This window comes from Euleptes europaea, chromosome 18, assembly GCF_029931775.1.
Source record: "Euleptes europaea isolate rEulEur1 chromosome 18, rEulEur1.hap1, whole genome shotgun sequence".
Classification (NCBI taxonomy): domain Eukaryota; kingdom Metazoa; phylum Chordata; class Lepidosauria; order Squamata; family Sphaerodactylidae; genus Euleptes; species Euleptes europaea.
The window spans coordinates 12,027,839-12,045,400 of NC_079329.1; the positions used below are offsets into that span (position 1 = coordinate 12,027,839).

At 48.5% G+C, this 17,562-nt stretch overlaps 1 protein-coding gene across 1 annotated transcript; it reads left to right on the top strand.

Annotated features, from left to right (window-relative positions):
- Nucleotides 1–3,273: 3,273 nt before the first annotated feature.
- On the top strand, nucleotides 3,274–4,235 carry MYADM (myeloid associated differentiation marker). The gene has a single exon (XM_056863755.1). The coding sequence runs from the start codon at nucleotides 3,282–3,284 to the stop codon at nucleotides 4,185–4,187; it is 906 nt and encodes a 301-aa protein (XP_056719733.1). The 5' UTR covers nucleotides 3,274–3,281; the 3' UTR covers nucleotides 4,188–4,235.
- The last annotated feature ends 13,327 nt before the right edge of the window (nucleotides 4,236–17,562 follow it).

The window sequence follows — 17,562 nt, forward strand, 5'->3', positions numbered from 1 at the left end:
CAGTAAGGCGATGCCTGAGACTCTGGAGAGCTGCTTCCAGTCCGAGTAGACAATAAAGACTTGGATGGACGAAGGGTCTGATTCAGTATACAGCAGCTCCATGTGATCCAACCCCTAGAAAGGTGGGGAATAAAGGAAGGAAATAAATAAAATCCTGAGATACCTTTCCCACCTCCTTTGAACAGGAGGCTTTGTGTCAGGTCTGAACCAGCGTGGTGTAGTGGTTAAGAGTTGTGGTTTGGAGCGGTGGAGTCTGATCTGGAGAACTGGGTTTGATTCCCCATTCCTCCACATGAGCGGTGCAGGCTGATCTGCTGGACTGGATTTGTTTCCCCACTCCTCCACACGAAGCCAGCTGGGTGACCTTGGGCTAGTCACACTCTCTCAGCCCCAGCTACCTCACGGGGTGCCTGTTGTGGGGAGGGGAAGGGAAGGTGATTGTAAGCCGGTTTGATTCTCCCTTAAGTGGCAGAGAAAGTCGGCTTAAAAACCAACTCTTCTTCTTCTGAGTGCCCGATGTTTGTAAACCAGACAAAGGCCTGTGCTTAACTGCACTGTAATTGTTGCTCCATCTCAGCAGACTAGCAGGATGGGCACAAGTGGGTACGGTGAGGGTTATGGCAGCCCCGTGTGCTAGGAAGTCCCCCTTGTTTGAGGGCCTTCCTGTTGAATTTCCTGTGTGTCTGCTGCGGTTGCTGGTGGAGCTATCATCCTGCATCACCCTTGAACATGAAGAGATAGCGCTTTGCCTCCTCGTGAGCATTATTTTGCATCTGTTCCCAGATTCTGGTATTGGGGTTGTCAACAGGTCAGCAACGGTTAGCAGCCAGCATGCCTGTGCATACCCATTTTAGCCATTTGTGGCACGCAAACCAAACAAAAACACCACATCCATTCATTTGTAATTTACGAGAGCTTCCCCCCCAGGTCTCCCGCTGGTATTTCCCCCCTATATTTTGCCACAGGTGTATAAGCAAGTGTTTAGTTCCTGCCCCGTTATCTGGCTAGGTATCTGAATAGTCTGAGTGCAGATTTCCTTCTGTGAATGTTGACAGAACTGGAATTTGTGACTAGTGACATCCACAGTATGTTTAGCCTGAAGAGGAGAAGACTGAGAGGTAATATGATAACCATGTTCAAGTACTATCATATAGAGGAGGGTGCCGAGTTGTTTTCTGTTGCTCCAGAAGGTCGGACCAGAACCAACGGGTTGAAATTAAATCAAAAGAGTTTCTGTGTAGACATTAGGAAGAATTTTCTAACAGTTCGAGTGGTTCCTCTAACAGTTAGAACAGGCTTCCTCGAGAGGTGGTGGGCTCTCCTTCCCTGGAGCTTTTTAAGCAGAGGCTGGATGGCCATCTGTCAGCAATGCTGATTCTATGACTTTAGGCAGATCATGAGAGGGAGGGCACCTTGGCTATCTTCTGGGCATGGAATATGGGTCACTGGGTGTGTGTGTGGGGGAAGGTAGTTTGGAATTTCCTGCATTGTGCAGGGGGTTGGACTAGATGACCCCGGTGGTCCCTTCCAACTCTATGATTCTACAGTTCCACATTTTGGTAGCCTCCAAACAGATAGTCTTGTAAAATGGACACACTTCTTTGATCTCACCGAGAAATAAATATCCAAATGGCTGGAAATCTGTAGAGTAGCAGCCAGAGTTGTGAAGCGATTGAGGGGTTGGAGTAGAATCTGGGAGACTTGAATGCAAATTCCTCAGGTCAACGTCCTCACAGGGGTGTTGTGGGTATAAAATGGGGAAGGGAGACCATATGCTATCCAGAGCTACTTGGAAGAAGGACGGGATAAAAATGTACTGGATGGATGGATAGATCTCAGACACTCTGACAGATGCCAGTGTGGTGTCATAGATTAGAGTACCAGACTAGGATTTGGGAGATCCAGATGAAGAAGAGTTGGTTTTTATACCGTTTTTCTCCAACTTCCCTTCCCCTCCCTACAACAATCACCTTGTGAGGTAGGTGGGGCTGAGAGAGTTCTGAGAGAACTGTGAATAGCCCAAGGTCACCCAGCAGACTTCATGTGGAGGAGTGGGGAAACAAACCTGGTTCACCAGATTAGAGTCCACCATCATATAGAGGAATGGGGAATTGAATCTGGTTCTCCAGATTAGAGTCCACCACTCTTAACCACTACACCACACTGGCTCTCCAACACCTACTGTCTCCCACCTCTGGTTTGATGCCCAAGAATGTAACATCTCCCTGCTGGTGATGACTCAGAATTTGCCACAGACCTTTAAAGCTCTCTGTACATTTCATAACCTAGGAATCCAAAGTATTACCCTCACTGGATTGGTCCAAGGCCTAGCAGAAAGTGACTAATGACATACCTCTGAAAAGCTTAAAGAAGGACATATGAAGGGTTGAAGGCCTTGCTCTTGATTAGTTTTCAGAGGTAGATGGTCTCTGTATATGGAGGTTCCATTCAGCAAGGATGGATAGCACCTGATAGACTCATCCTCTACAAAGTTGCCCCGTGGTGGGGAGGGGGTTGTTGTTGTTGCAAGAATTGGGATCTTGTATGATTTATCTAATCATTTTTATAACTCCTTGTAAGTGGATTGTTATCCTCACATCCTTGAACAAGTAAATCCACCTACTTCCTTTTTTTCTGCGCTGATTGTACCACCAGTAAGCTTTATTGAGTGACCTGGAATCCTTGTACGGGAGGAGAGAGACCCCGTGTTGGTACATCGATCTCTTCCTGTTCCGTAGATTGGGCTGAGCAAGAGAAACATCCAAGGTGAATGAACCAACAAGGTTACAATTAAGGATCAGGACAGATGATACAGTGGGAGATCCATGGCTATATCCTCCTAGTATCTTGTAAAGTTAAATTTCATCTTCACATGGTGTAAAGTGGGGGGGAAGGCTCTTCCACCTCAGCATAGTGTCACCTTTCAAAATCTATATGCCTCTCCAATACCTTAGAAGAAATAAAAGATTTGGGAGGTGGCCCGTCTTTCCCCCTTTAAGACTGAAGGGGAGCAGAGCAGTTTTGACTAATGAAACCATGCAAGGTTTGGAAGAATTAAATCCCTTCCCCATGTGGCCGTGGAGAGCTGGGGTCTCTTGTGGATGAAATTGTTTTAAAAGAAGGAAGATCCGACCAGAGATCTCCCAGTTCCTTGTCTGTTTTGACCCTGCGTAGAGATTGGATCTTCCGCAACTGAGTTCAGCACATTGTTTGCTAGACTTTATACTTCTCTGTCTCAACGTCTTGCATATTGTCTCTTTTTCATCCCAGCTCTTCTTACCATGCCGGTAACCCGCTCAAAAGCTGTGGGCAACACCAGCGCCCTGACCTCTCAGCTGGGCATTGTTCGTATCTTGGAAGCCATCTTCACCTGCGTGGCCTTTAGCCTGGTGGCCCATGAGGGCAGCACGCTGCGGGATCATCAGAATTATGGGGACTGGTGCATGTTTGCGTGGTGTTTCTGCTTCGCCGTCACCATCATCATCTTGGTGGTGGAGTTCATCGGTCTCCAGCACCGTGTGCCGGTCTCCTGGAGGAATTTTCCCATCACTTTCGCAATGTATGCCACTTTGCTCTGCCTTTCCGCCTCAATCATCTTCCCGGTAGCCTACCTCCAGAAGGGCTACTCCAGCGGCGAGCAGCGTGGATACCGCATCGCCGCCACAGTCTTCTCTTGCCTCGCGTGCCTGGCCTACTTCACCGAGGTCACCATGACCAAAGCCAAGCCAGGGGAAGTCACGGGCTACATGGCCACCGTCCCAGGGCTCCTCAAGGTGGTGGAGACGTTCATCGCCTGCATCATCTTCGTCTTCCTCAACAAGTATGATTACGAGCGGCACGATGCCCTCAAGTGGTGTTTGGCCGTCTACTGCATTTGCTTCATCCTCTCGCTGGTGGTCATCATCCTTTGCATCGGCGAATGCACCGGCTGGCTGCCGTGCGCCTTCAACACGTTCCTCAGCGCCTACACCCTCTTGGCCGTCCTCATGTACGCCACGGCCACCATCATCTGGCCCATCTACCACTTCGACACGAAGCACGGAGGAGAGCCCCGCCGGCGTTGTTCCGGATCCTACTTCTGTGAGTGGGACAAATATGTCACCATAGCGGTCCTGACAGCCCTCAACCTGCTGGTGTACCTTGCTGACCTGGTGTATTCCGCACGGCTGATATTCATCCAGGGGTAGACGGGTGCATGAGGCGGTGAGCGGCTGGGCAGAAAGGGTCATGAGGGAGGGAGGAGGGGGGAGGAATGAAAACAGAAAGAGAAGGACATGAAAGTGCTTTGGTGTTGGCCCGTTCTGTTTTCCCATTTCTCTCTCTCCCTCTTTTTGACCATCAGACTTTTTACTCAACCCCCCTTTCGTGTCCACACCTATCCTGTTTTCTTTTTCACATTCTTTCCAAACTTCTCAATGCAGCTTTCTGGTTTTACATTAGCTCACCATGTGCTTGTTCCGCTCTTTCTCTCTCTCTTTTTTGTGTGTGCCGTACCCTCTCCAGTCTCCACAGACTCCCCGCCTGCTCTCTTTTGGCCTGCAGCCAGTCACCTGTTGCACGGTGTAGCTTTGCGCTGTGTCCATTTCCTCTTGCCTAGCTTCCTTCTCCTTGTTCTCCTCTAAATATCTGTGATGCATATCTTTTGGCCATCCTCAGTGGCAACCAGCTAAGAGCTTCAAGATTCAGGAGCTGACTTCTTGGTGGAGGGGTGCATGCATGTTCCGGTAGGAAGACCTCACCTTGAATGGGGGAGAAAGACCCTTGCTGCACTCCTTTGCTCACACTCCAAAGCACTTCACTGTTGAATGTACATCTTCCTGGATCTCTCTTGTGCGTCTGTTGCCCAGTTCATGGGTGACCCTTTCTCCCCTGTGGCACATTCACTCCTTCCCTGTTTTGAGCTTGTCACCTCAAGCTTCTGGCCCTCATGATGGCTCTCTGTCCAGCCTGCCAGCTTGTTGTGTTTCTGTTGGGTCTGCTCAGTGGCCTGGGAGAGGTCTCTGCCTTAATACTGACGTGTGCATGATAATGTCTCCTCCACGTTTTCCTGTTCCCAAATGGCAGGGGACCCAAGATTGGGTTGAGAGGGCATGGCCAACACCGGGGTCTTCAGAGCAACCTCTGTTTATGGGGAATGAGAGGGGAGAAAACTCCTCTGTAATGAGTATATTTGTCTGGTAGTAAAAACAAATAGCTTTCATGTTAGAGATGTAGAAAGCAGTGAGGTTATCTTCAAACTGTGCAAAAGAGCTATGTTTTTTTTCTTTCTGTGCTGAATGTATTTCTTAGTTATTAATAAATGCAATGAAGATATCTGCTTATTGATGTCTCAGATCCAAAGAGATAATTTGCTATGACGTCTCCCATTCAAGCCTTGCTGAAATGGATAGGGACTGTATAGAAAGTGTGGCAGGGCTAAGTTTCCTTTGCCACCTTGAGGAGGAGTTTATAGTTAGGGGACACGTTCAAAATATTGGGTTATGGAGGATTTTAAAAAATCCGTATCAGCTTGGTAGGTCTTAAAGGTGTTGACTTTCTTACCAGGAGCCTTTTGTGCAAGAAAGCCATATAATTCTTAAAAGCATATAGGTCGGATCTTATGCCTTCTTTCCACCAAGTCTTTCCCCCAACAGAGACCTCCTTCAACAAAGAGACCTTTTTCCCATCAGAAAAAGTCTTTCTCCATTCGAGGAAATATTTCCCCCTTGAAGGAAGACTTAACAAAACAGAGTTACAGGATCCAGTTTAGCTGAATGATCTAACCCTGCATGTAGGAGCAGTTAACTCTTGCAGTACCTTAATTCTTAAAGGGGGGAATCCAGTGGTAGGTCAAGCAAAACAAAACAGTATTTTGTGTGTGCGCGCGTATGTGGTTTGCCATTGCCTGCCTCTGCAGTAAAAACAGTATTTTATTGGAGGTTAAAAAGGAACTTATCAGCTTTCATGCCTCAAAGGCCAATAATAAGCCTGTGCCACGCTGAAAAACAGCATCCAGCTTGAACTACTTAGAATTAAAAATCTTTGCCTTTGTGGTTCTTAAAGGCCACTCTCTTCCATGTATCACAGTGAAATGTGGTTTATTAAAAGGAACTGTGCCTTTAATTTTTGCGGGGCACCTTTATAGTAAAATGAAAACCCAAACCTTTGCAGGCCAGTGTCCAAAAGAAATCTGCTGTATTTTTTTCTTGCTGATAAATCAGCGCAATTGAAAACGTGTTCAACAAAGTGTTAAATGTGTGGCTTTGGACTTTTTTTGGTTGCAATTCCACTCATTTTTTAAAAATCCTCATCCTAGGGGACTTGACATTAGAGACAACGTTGCTTCCCCATATGATACTCGTGCCAAACATTGCTCTCTTCTTTTCTATGGAGCGTCAGAGTTGATTTCTATGTATTCTCTTTAAAGTACCATTCTGTTTTCATATTTACTGCCTCCTAGATGTCATGTAGCGTCAACCAACATATAGGCTTTTCTTCTGCCTGTTTCACTTTCAATGTGGTGCTGTTGTTTATGAGTGTGTTTTATATATTCAAATAAATATGTGTATAAAATAAAGGAGCAATGATACAATAAACTGTCGGGATCAGCTTTCTTCATTTCTACAAAGAACAAATTCTGTCTCTGGTGTGTGTGTGTGTGCGCGCGCGTGCTCTAATCTGGTGAACCGGGTTGGTTTCCCCACTCCTACGCATGAAGCCAGCTGGGTGACCTTGGGCTAGTCACAGTTCTCTCCAAACTCTCTCAGCCCCACCTACCTCACAAGGTGTCTGCTATGGGGAGAGGAAGGGAAGGTGATTGTAAGCTGGTTTGAGACTTCTTAAAGATAGAGAAAAGCGTGGTGTAAAAACCAGCTCTTCTTCTTACCTTATTCTGAGTCTTAGACTTTTGGGCTGTCTAGTTCCAAACTGTCTATACTTAACTGGGAGTGGCTGTTCAGGGTGTGGGGCAGAGAAAATTTTCTTTCAATACCTGCTACCAGAGAGTGGATGCTCCCAGGGCCAGCAGACAGTTATATGCAGGGAGTTCCATGCTTCCCAGTCACATAGACTGATCTGGATTAGGATTGCAGACCTCCCCCCATTTTTTCAACCTGAAACGCTTTCACAGAGTTGCTGTTTTCTCTATTTGGGAAAGGTATGTGTAGCCCATCAGTACACATTACGTTTTCTCAACAAGGCGTACGGGTGGCTCCCTGGGGCTTTCAAGTTGGGAAAATTGTATATGGGGGGGTTGGGGGAGGAAGTTCTAGGGTCCCCCTCCCCATGTGTTGTGGTCCCCATTCAAACCAGATTTGCACGTACCTGGGAAACAGGGAACTTTCAGATCATGTCTGTCAACCTGACCCAAGGAGGTATATGTAGTTGGTGGTGGAAAATTCCATCAAGTCACAGCCAACTTAAAAACCACCTCCTCTTGAACACATGAAGCTGCCTTATACTGAATCAGACCCTTGGTCCATCAGAGTCAGTATTGTCTACTCAGACTGGCAGTGGCTCTCCAGGGTCTCGGGCAGAGGTCTTTCACATCACCTACTTGCCTAGTCCCTTTAACGAGATGCCAGGGTTTGAACTTGGGGCCTTCTGCATGTCGAGCAGATGCTCTACCACTGAGCAGATGATCTACCACTGAGCCACGCCCCCCTCTTCTTCCTCCTTCTTGTGACCCCGTATGGTTTTCAAGGCAAGAGATGAATGGAGGTGGTTTGCCATTGCCTACCACTGTGTAGCAATCTTGGACATCTTTGGTGGTCTCCCATCCAAGTACTAACCAGGGCCTTGCTTGGATTCCAAGTCTGACGTGTCTGGGCAAGTCTGGGCCCTTCAGAACAGGGCATTATGTAGTTAGGCTCTCCTTTTGCTGGAGGTACCAGGGTTTGAAGGAGCCCGGTGGCGCAGAGTGGTAAGCTGCAGTACTGCAGTCCAAGCTCTGCTCACGACCTGAGTTCGATCCCGACGGAAGTCGGGTTCAGGTAGCCGCCTCAAGGTTGACTCAGTCTTCCATCCTTCCGAGGTCGGTAAAATGAGTACCCAGCTTGCTGGGGGTAAAGGGAAGATGACTGGGGAAGGCACTGGCAAACCACCCTGTAAACAAAGTCTGCCCAGTAAACGTCGGGCTGTGACGTCACCCCATGGGTCAGGAATGACCCGGTGCTTGCACAGGGGACCTTTACCTTTTTACTAGGGTTTGAACCTGGAGCCTGAAAAACATGCACCGAACCTTTGAGCTGCAGCCTTCCCCTACCTAGACAGACCTGGACAAACACGTTGCAGCAGAGGACGGATCTTCTCTATTCTTACCTGACGGATAGAAGAGCGAATTTCACCAGGTGCTGCTTTTTTAACCTCGACAGCACGGTGACATGACAAGAGCCCCCCCCCCCACACCGAGATCCCCTTTCCTTCAGGGGCCTTGTCTTCCTTCGCACCTTGTCACCCTCAGACAGAGCGATTCATCTTCTGTCATGCTGCGAAGGCGGCTTTGTGCGGAGTCAGGTGCAAAACCAGGAGCCTGGGGAACCTGCCCTGGCTGCTTCTTTTTTCCAAGCGCTGTCTGTCTCTCCTGCCTGTCAAGGCAGCGGTTCCCAAAAGGGGGTGCTTTGATTGATTGATTAAATTAATTAAAGGCTCCTGCGAGCGGAGCGGGAGGAACTTCCCTGCAAAGGAGACGGGCTGCTGTGTCTCTGTACAATTAACTTCTTCAGCGCTGCCTCTTCCCAATTAGCGGCCGCCGGGGGCCATTGATTCGGCTGCCTCTTTGGTTGGGCAATAATCCCTGAGGGTGGGGAGAGCACAAATAAGCAGAAGCATCTTCCAGACGAGTGACATTCGACACAGGGCCGCCACGATTAGGAGCAGGGTTGTGTTTCTCGCGGCAGCCAGGTTTCTCACTGCTTCCATTTGTTTCCTTACCCGTAACCTCCTGCCATCCCTCTCTTCCTTACAACCCCCATGGATAACTGTCAGGAAATTCAAATACTGAGTTCAGAAATGAAAGGCATGCAAATGAAGCAAGGTTTTTTTTTTGGTGTGTGTATGTATCATGTTTTTTCTTGCTCTGAGCACAGAATTTGAGCTGAGATTAAACAGCCAGAAGTATTAACCTCAGTTTGGGGCGCTATTGCTTTTTAAGAAGTTGAGAAGATGTACGGATGTGCTATCAAGTCGCAACTGAATTATGGGCTTTCAATAGGGTTGCCAACTTCCAGGTACTAGCTGGAGATCCGCTATTACAACTAGGGTTGCCAGGTCCCTCTTCGCCACGGGCGGGAGGTTTTTGGGGCGGAGCCTGAGGAGGGTGGGGTTTGGGGAGGGGAGGGACTTCAATGCTATAGAGTTCAATTGCCAAAGCTGCCATTTTTCTCCAGGTGAACTGATTGGTTGGAGATCAGTTGAATTAGCAGGAGATCTCCTGCTACTACCCGGCAATTGGCAACCCTAATTACAACTGATCTCCAGCCGATAGAGTTAGGTTCACCTGGAGAAAATGGCCGCTTTGGCAATTGGACTCTATGGCATTGAAGTCCCTCCCCGAACCCCACCCTCCTCAGGCTCCACCCCAAAAACCTCCCGCGGGTGGCAAAGAGGGACCTGGCAAACCTAGCTTTCAAGGCAAGTGAGAAGCAGAGGTGGTTGCCACTGCCTTCCTCTGACCTTGGTCAAGTGGTAAATATGCATTTTAAGAGTTTAAGAAAACCTTGTGGTAGAGCTTTTTTCTGGATTCTACTGCTCTAAAGGCAGGTAGGGGAATCCCAATTGCATGCCCCCCACTCCTCAAAAATCCTTGCTGTAAGAAAAGTAGCATATTAGGGAGTACGCTGGCTTTACTATATACAGGGACTTTCTCCCATACAGAGAAGCGTTTCAATATGTAGCCCCTCCTACACCTATAGCTTAAAGCGATGCTGTCCCCCAAAAGGATGACCACTTGATTTTAGTAATGGTATAAACTGGTGCGAAAATATGGGGCCTTTCTTGTCCTGGTGGTGGCAATTTCAATTTAAGGCAAAATAACAGTTTTATGAGTGGAAATAGGGTGGGGCAAGCTGGTTTGGAGAAAAATCTCTCGCTCCCCCCTCCAGGAATCTGCACTTAGTGCTGGATTTTGGCTCCAGAGAAGAGGCGGAGGAACGCTCACCCGATGGAAACTCCAGCTCACATGCTCCAGGGAGCCCTGACTGAACGCAGCTGTTGTTCTAGGGACGTGCTGAGCGCATGTTCAAATAAGCAGAGAGGGGTAGGGAGGGAAGTGCTGGTACCGTTGCAAACAGGCCTAGAGGAAAATGTTCTGTGTGTCTGTAACAGAGACCTTAATGTGTGGAAATGGGCAGCGGAAACTTTTCATGGCGTGGAGGTAAATATCAACATCTGGTAAATAACATCCCATTAAGCCTCTGTTAAAGGAATGAGACCATTTTTTTCTCTGCAGGCAGTTGGTGAGAAGGAGGGCACTTTGGCCATCTTCTGGGCATGGAGTAGGGGGTCACTGGAGGTGTGGGGGAGAGGTAGTTGTGAATTTCCCCCATTGTTAGGGTTGCCAGGTCCCTCTTCGCCACCGGCGGGAGGTTTTTGGGGCAGAGCCTGAGGAGGGAGGGGTTTGGGGAGGGGAGGGACTTCAATGCCAGAGAGTCTAATTGCCAAAGTGGCCATTTTCTCCAGGGGAACTGATCTCTATTGGCTGGAGATCAGTTGTAATAGCAGGAGATCTCCAGTGACTACCTGGAAGTTGGCAACCCTATTCATTGTGCAGGGGGTTGGACTAGATGACCCTGGTGGTCCCTTCCCACTCTATGATTCTATGATTCTAACCCTAGGCGATAGCATGGGGGTAGTTCAGTCTGCAGAACTTCCATACATCTGGATTTTTGCACAAACTGGGTTTCTTCAACTTGTGGGTCTCCAGTGACTGGATTAACCCTCTAGCTTTTGTGGGGGCCTGCGTGAGACAGGCCTTGCTTGTCTCTCGCTAGAGGTTGCCAGCTCTGGGTTGGGAAATACCTGGAAATTCCAGGGGTGGAGGCTGGGGAGGGCGGGTTTTGGGGAGGGGAGATACGGGAAAGTTGGCAGCCCTAAGCTCAATTGTAATAGTGGGCGATCTCCAGGTGCTACCTTAGGGTTGCCAGCCTCCAGGTACTAGCTGGAGATCTGCTATTACAACTAATCTCCAGCTGATAGAGATCAGTTCACCTGAAGAAAAATGGCTGCTTGGGCAATTGGACTCTATGGCATTGAAGTCCCCTTCTTCCTCAGGCTCCACCCCAAAAATCACCTGCCGGTGGCGAAGAGGGACCTGGCAACCCTATGCTACCTGGAGGTTGGCAACCTTATCCCTAGTAACAGGCTCTTCCTTGAATAAACACCCACACACACACACACACACCCTGGAGGCAACTTCATCTCTAGCCTTCCCCTTCTCACCCCAGAGGTGGCTGAATGTAAGGGCCGTGTGGAGGCTTTCCGCCTGAACAGCTGCTCTTCCACCCCTGTGGCAATTCTGGCTGCGCTCCAGCACAGGGATGAAGTCATGGCTATATATATTTGTCTGTCTGGCCGGAATGCGTTTTCCTGATGCCGTCTCTCATCCTGGAGCTGGTTCCCCGCCCCAAGGCGAGAGCCGCAATCCAGGTTTATGGGTGTGAGTAAGACCGACTCCTTGCTCCCATTGTCTGTTCTTGTAAGGTAGCCTCATATATTCCGTCCTTGTGCTTCGGCTGGCTTGGCTTCTCCAGCCACTGATGTTAGGGTGGCCAACACCACGCCTAGTTCTATGCTAGCTGTAGGAACGGCTTCATTTCTAAGCAGAGGGGTGCTGAGAAATACCCTTTGATGTGTAGTGTTGCCAGCCTCCAGGGACTAGCTGGAGATCCCCTGCTATTACAATTGATGGTGCTGCTACAGTCGTCTTGTTTGTGGCTTCCTAGAGGCACCTGGTTGGCCACTGTGTGAACGGACTGCTGGACTTGATGGGCCTGGGTCTGACCCGCCATGGCCATTCTTATGTTCATACCTATCCTCTCCAAGATCAGAGGAGCATGCCCATTTGGTGCTTTGGAACATAGGCAAGACAATGCTGCTGCAGTTGTCTTATTTGTGGGCTTCCTAGAGGCACCTGGTTGGCCCCTGTGTGAACAGGCTGCTGGACTTGATGGGCCTGGGTCTCATCCAGCAACGGCCTTTCTTATGTTCTTATGATCTCCAGCTGATAGAGATCAGTTCCCTTGGAGAAAATGGCCAGTTTGGCAATTGGACTCTATGGCATTGAAGTCCCTCCCCCCCTAAACCCCGCCCTCCTCATGCTCTGCCCCCAAAACTTTGCACCCATGACAAAGAGGGACCTGGCAACCCTACCCCACCCACTTCCTAAAAACACTTGGTAGGTGCCAGAAAAGGTACCAGCGGGCACCTTGGCACCACAATGGGGATGCCTGCCTTAAGGTGTCCGTTTGGATTTCAAACTGGACACAAGCCGGATACCTCTGAATACAAGATGCTACCAACAAACAGCAAGGGAAAGTTATCATCTTCCTGTTCTGCTTGTTGGAAACGGGACGGATGTTTGGTCTGACGCAGGAAAGCAATTCGACCTACTTGAGGCCTCTGGAGTAGGGCTGCCAGCCTCCTCGTGGCAGCTGGAGATCACAACCAATCTCCAGGCGATAGAAATCAGGTCCGCTGGAGAAATCAGCCGCTTTGGCCATTGGACTCTATGGCACTGAAGTCCCTCCCTTAACCCAGCTCTCCTCAGGCTCCACCCTCAAAATCTCCAGGTATTTCCCAACCCAGAGCTGGCGACCCCGCTCTGGAGATTGGCTGCCCTCCCAGAGTGAACCAGAGTTTCCACCTTTGGGTGAACGAAATTAGGGTCTTGTGGGACACAATGTTCCTCAATAATATTTCGGAGGACATACGAGAGACCTTTTCGTGACTAATTTCAGGCACAAAAGAGGTCTTATTTTGGCTCCAAGGGCTTCTTTCTAGAGGAAGGAACAAGCTCACAAGAGTCAGATAGCGGCAGGGCTGCGGTTGGTACAGGGGAAACGTGGCGTAGCTGACTGTGAAAAAGGGTGTGTGTGTGTGTGTGTGTGAGGGGGAGAGTGTTGCTTTGGGTAACTTAAGAGTATGGCAGATAAGTAAATGTTATCTTGAGGTTAAATTTTTTTATCTCCCCGTTCATCTAACGCTGACAGCAAATATTTCAGGGTGGGGATTCAGTAACTGACAAGCCTTGGGATGAATCTGAAGCTTTACCTGCGGCAATGGATATCGTCCCAGGGCAATTTGGGAGTGTGGGTGCATAGGATGAATAGGGTTGCCAACCTCCAGGTACCAGCTGGAGATCTGCTTTTACAACTGATCTCCTGCCGATAGAGATCAGTTCCCCTGGAGAAAATGGCCGCTTGGGCATCTGGACTCTATGGCATTGAAGTCCCCCCTCTCCCCAAACCCTGCCCTCCTCAGGCTCCGCCCCAAAAACCTCCTGCCGGTGGCGAAGAGGGACCTGGTCACCCTAAGGATGAGTGTGAGGTTGCCAGCTCCGCGTTGGGAAATACGTGGAGATTTTGGGGGCGGACCCTGAGGAGAGCGGGGTTTGGAAAATGACGGGACTTCAGTGCCATAGAGTCTAATTGCCAAGTGGCCATTTTCTCCAGGTGAACTGATGTCCATTGGCAGGAAATCAGTTGTAATAGTGGGAGATCTGCAGTAACCACCTGGATGTTGGCAACCGTAGATCAAGGCCTAGTCCCAGCCTCCAGTTATGTCCAAAAATAACCTGCCTGCTATGTTGGTTTCTGACTTGGGCTCAGCTCCAAGTTGGGAAATTCCTGGAGATTTGAGAAGGGGGGTGGGTGGAACCTGATGAGTAGGGTTGCCAACCTCCAGTTACTAGCTGGAGAATTCCTGCTATTACAACTGATCTCCAGCCGATAGAGATCGCTTCACCTGGAGAAAATGGCCGGTTTGGCAATTGAACTCTCTGGCATCGAAGTCTCTCCCCTCCCCAAACCCCACCCTCCTCAGGCTCCACCCCCAAAACCTCCCGCTGGTGGCGAAGAGGGACCTGGCAACCCTAACCTCCAGGCACGGCCTGAAGATCTCCTGTCATTACAGCCGATCTCCAGAAAATAAAGATCAGGTCTTCTGGATAAAACAGCTGTTTTGGAGGGTAGATGCTCCCTCTCCTCCCCAAACCCTGCCCTCCCCAGGCTCCACCCCCAAATCTCCAGGAATTTCCCAACCCAGAGTTGTCAGTTCTAAGTATATGATCTTTACTGATCCGTGTACATTATTTTGCATGCTGGGTTTTTGTGTGTGTGTGGTTTTTTTTTTTGGTAGTTGCCGAGGGGTTTTCTTTGTGTAGCATACCCATGGTAACATAACATACAAATAAAGCATAACCCTGGATGTGTCACGTTTCCTGTTCCTTAATTTATCTTCTCGTTTGAAAAAAAAAAAAAGTACTGAATTGGGGGAGGGAATGTCTTGGATTACTCTTATCTGCTAGACCAACCCAAGAGGCTTCAGCTCTGAGATCGGGACAGTTCATTTGCAAGAGTGATTGATGCAGAATATCCTGAGAATGCAGAGTATTTATTCTCCTTCTCTCTCTGTCCCCCTCCGTTTCCTTGCAAAATCGGCTTCCCTCTCCGGCTCCTGTCTAGCGCGAGTTCTCCAAATAAATCTTACTAAAGATCATGGCTTCCTGGAGAGGTGGGGTGAGAGGGACGGAATGAACCAGCTATGAGCTAAGAGGGTGGTTCCCTCCCATTCTAGGATGAGTCATTTCAAACTCATTACAGAGATAGCTACTAATGGATTGTGAAACAAGAAAAAACGTATTTTATTACTGGAATGCCGGACTGAGTTAAGGGAGCCACCCCAGCCAGGAGATCATACCCTAGATTGCCAAGGGCAATAAGTGGACAGAGGGCAGGCTGTGATCCATTGGTGAACCATCAGCCTATTTCTATTGGACCACCTCCACCCTGGTGGCTGCTGGGATTCTGGGAAAGAATGCTGGACTGGGTAGACCCCGGCTGGATCTTGCAAGGCACTTCCTATATTCCTAAACAAGAATGCATGCTCCAAATCACTCAATACAATGGCCATTTATGCAGGGTCAATTCTGATGTTTGCTCAAAGCTCTTTTAAAAAATGCGACCTTTAAAATGCCTATTCATGGTCCCAATGCAAAAGGAGAAATTCTACCCCCCCCACTCGCCTGCTTCTCTGTTCCTTCCATTAGCCAACCACCATTAGCTAACCTGCCACTCTCATTTTGCATGCTTCCTTGAGGGGATTCTTCGGTGTGGGGGCAAAGCAAATACAAAAGGTCGCGTTAAAGGGGCTCTTAAGAAATGCCATGCAGGTATGTGCCGGCTTTGCAGTCAGTTCCTAAATGATGGTTCAGCGTGAAAACAAAAAAAATATGTGGGGCAATTCAGCCTGGAGTGGGCTGCTAATTACCAGGCATAAATGGCCAGCGAGATGTGCCCTAGCTATTATGAAATCCTGAGTACATTCTCTCGTTTGGTAAAAGTAAGGCATCTTGTTGAACCATGATGGATTCTAGTTTAAAAATGCAAAAATAAACAGTCTATAAAGCTGAAGTTAGTAGCGCACTGAATTAGGAGTTACCAAAAAGAGAAGACAGACAAGCTTTAGGTAATTAATACAATGTCCTACCCAACTGGCAAATGTGCCTGCCGGCCAAACTAGAGATTTGACAGTCCTTTTCAAATAGAAAGCGATGGAGTGGTATAGGGTTGCCAACCTCCAGGTGGAGCCTGGAGTTCTCTTAGGATTATAAGTGAGCTCCAGTCTAGAGAGACCAGTTCCCCTGGAGAAAATGGCAGCTTCAGAGGGCAAACTCTATGGCATACGATAGATTCTAGGTGAAATCTCTCCCCAAACTCCCCCCTCCACAGGCACTTCTCAGGGTGGAGCTGGAAACCCCAGGTTAAAATAACTTGTTTTCCACATTTGGTATAAAACTCTTGCTTCTGTTCTGCAAAGGATGAAACTCCCTGGTCCAAATTGCCCCTTGATCTTCCATCCACCCATCCAGGCCGAATTCACACAGGAAGCTTTTTCTACCTTCCTCCCATCTATTAGAGAGCACACTTATGAAAAACCGAAAGGCAGTTCTAAATGCACTTGAACAGGGTGTCAAAATCAATTTATAGCCAGGGAGGAACGTTGATTTACCATCACATTCCAACCTTTTTGCACTCTACAAAGCATGTGTGATTTCGGCAGGATGTATTGCTTTCATGACCGTCTGCCTGTTGGCAGCCATTGGCATGAAAATTGTGGCGGTAGCACCACCTGGTGTTCATTGTGCCATAAACAGCCACATTGAATTCTTGCCATTATTTTGTCCAAGGGAGAGAGGAGGCAGCGGCCGGTGTGTAGGGTTGCCACCTCCTGGTTGGGAAATACCTGGCAACCCTAGATGGCATACAGTCTGTCCAACTAGGGTTCTTGAGAATAAATAGTTCCTAATTAATAGGGTTGCCAATCTCCAGGCAGTGGCTGGAGATCTTCTGCTATTACAAATGATCTCAAGGTGCCAGAGATCAGTTCAACTGGAGAAAAGGGCCACTTTGGCCATTGGACTCTATGGCATTGAAGTCCCTCCCCTCTCCAAACCCTGCCCTCCTCAGGATCCACCCCCAAACCTCCAGGTATTTCCCCACCCGGAGCTGGCAACCCTTCTAATTAAGCATATAAATGTCACAGGTGATTTGGGCTGTTTTCACAACACAATAGAACCTATGGGGCATTTTTGCAGAAGATGCTGAAAGTGCATCTGATCCTTTTGCTGTTGATGTGCACACATGAATGTTGATGATAATGCAGGAAATAAAAGCATTTTAAAAGCCATGTGAGCATCCTAGCCTAAGTTGGATTTAACTGAGCTACTCCCAGCTTTTGAAGCCCCTGACCATAATAAATTCTTTAAAATGGCCACATATGATCCACATAACAAGAAACCACGGAATGCCCAAAAATTACACTGTGTCTAGATCTGAGGCTCCCTTTGAACCAAAGGTCAAATGCCCCCCCTGCTCCAAACACTCCCATGGGCCTCGCTTACAGATCAAAGGTGCTTATCTATACCAATTTCCACTAGCCTATTTGTCCATGGACTTCTATTAATCATTTAAAGGTGTGTGTGTTTGGGGGTGGGTGGGGTGGAGACTTACCTTTGTAGTATGGACCAGAACCAACGGGTTGAAATTAAATCAAAAGCGTTTCTGTCTAGACATTAGGAAGAATTTCCTAACAGTTAGAGTGGTTCCTCAGTGGAACAGGCTTCCTCGGGAGGTGGTGAGCTCTCCTTCCCTGGAGGTTTTTAAGCAGAGGCTAAATGGCCATCTCTCAGCAATGCTGATTCTATGACCTTAGGCAGTTCATGAGAGGGAGGCCATCTTGGCCATCTTGTGGGCATGGAGTAGGGGGTCACAGGGTATGTGTGGGGGAGGTAGTTGTGAATTTCCTGCATTGTGCAGGGGGTTGGACTAGATGACCCTGGTGGTCCCTCCCAACTCTATGATTCTATTA

What these genes read in the sequence shown, in the direction of transcription:
- MYADM (XM_056863755.1), top strand. Translation starts at nt 3,282, where the DNA reads ATGCCGGTAACCCGCTCAAAAGCTGTGGGCAACACCAGCGCCCTGACC.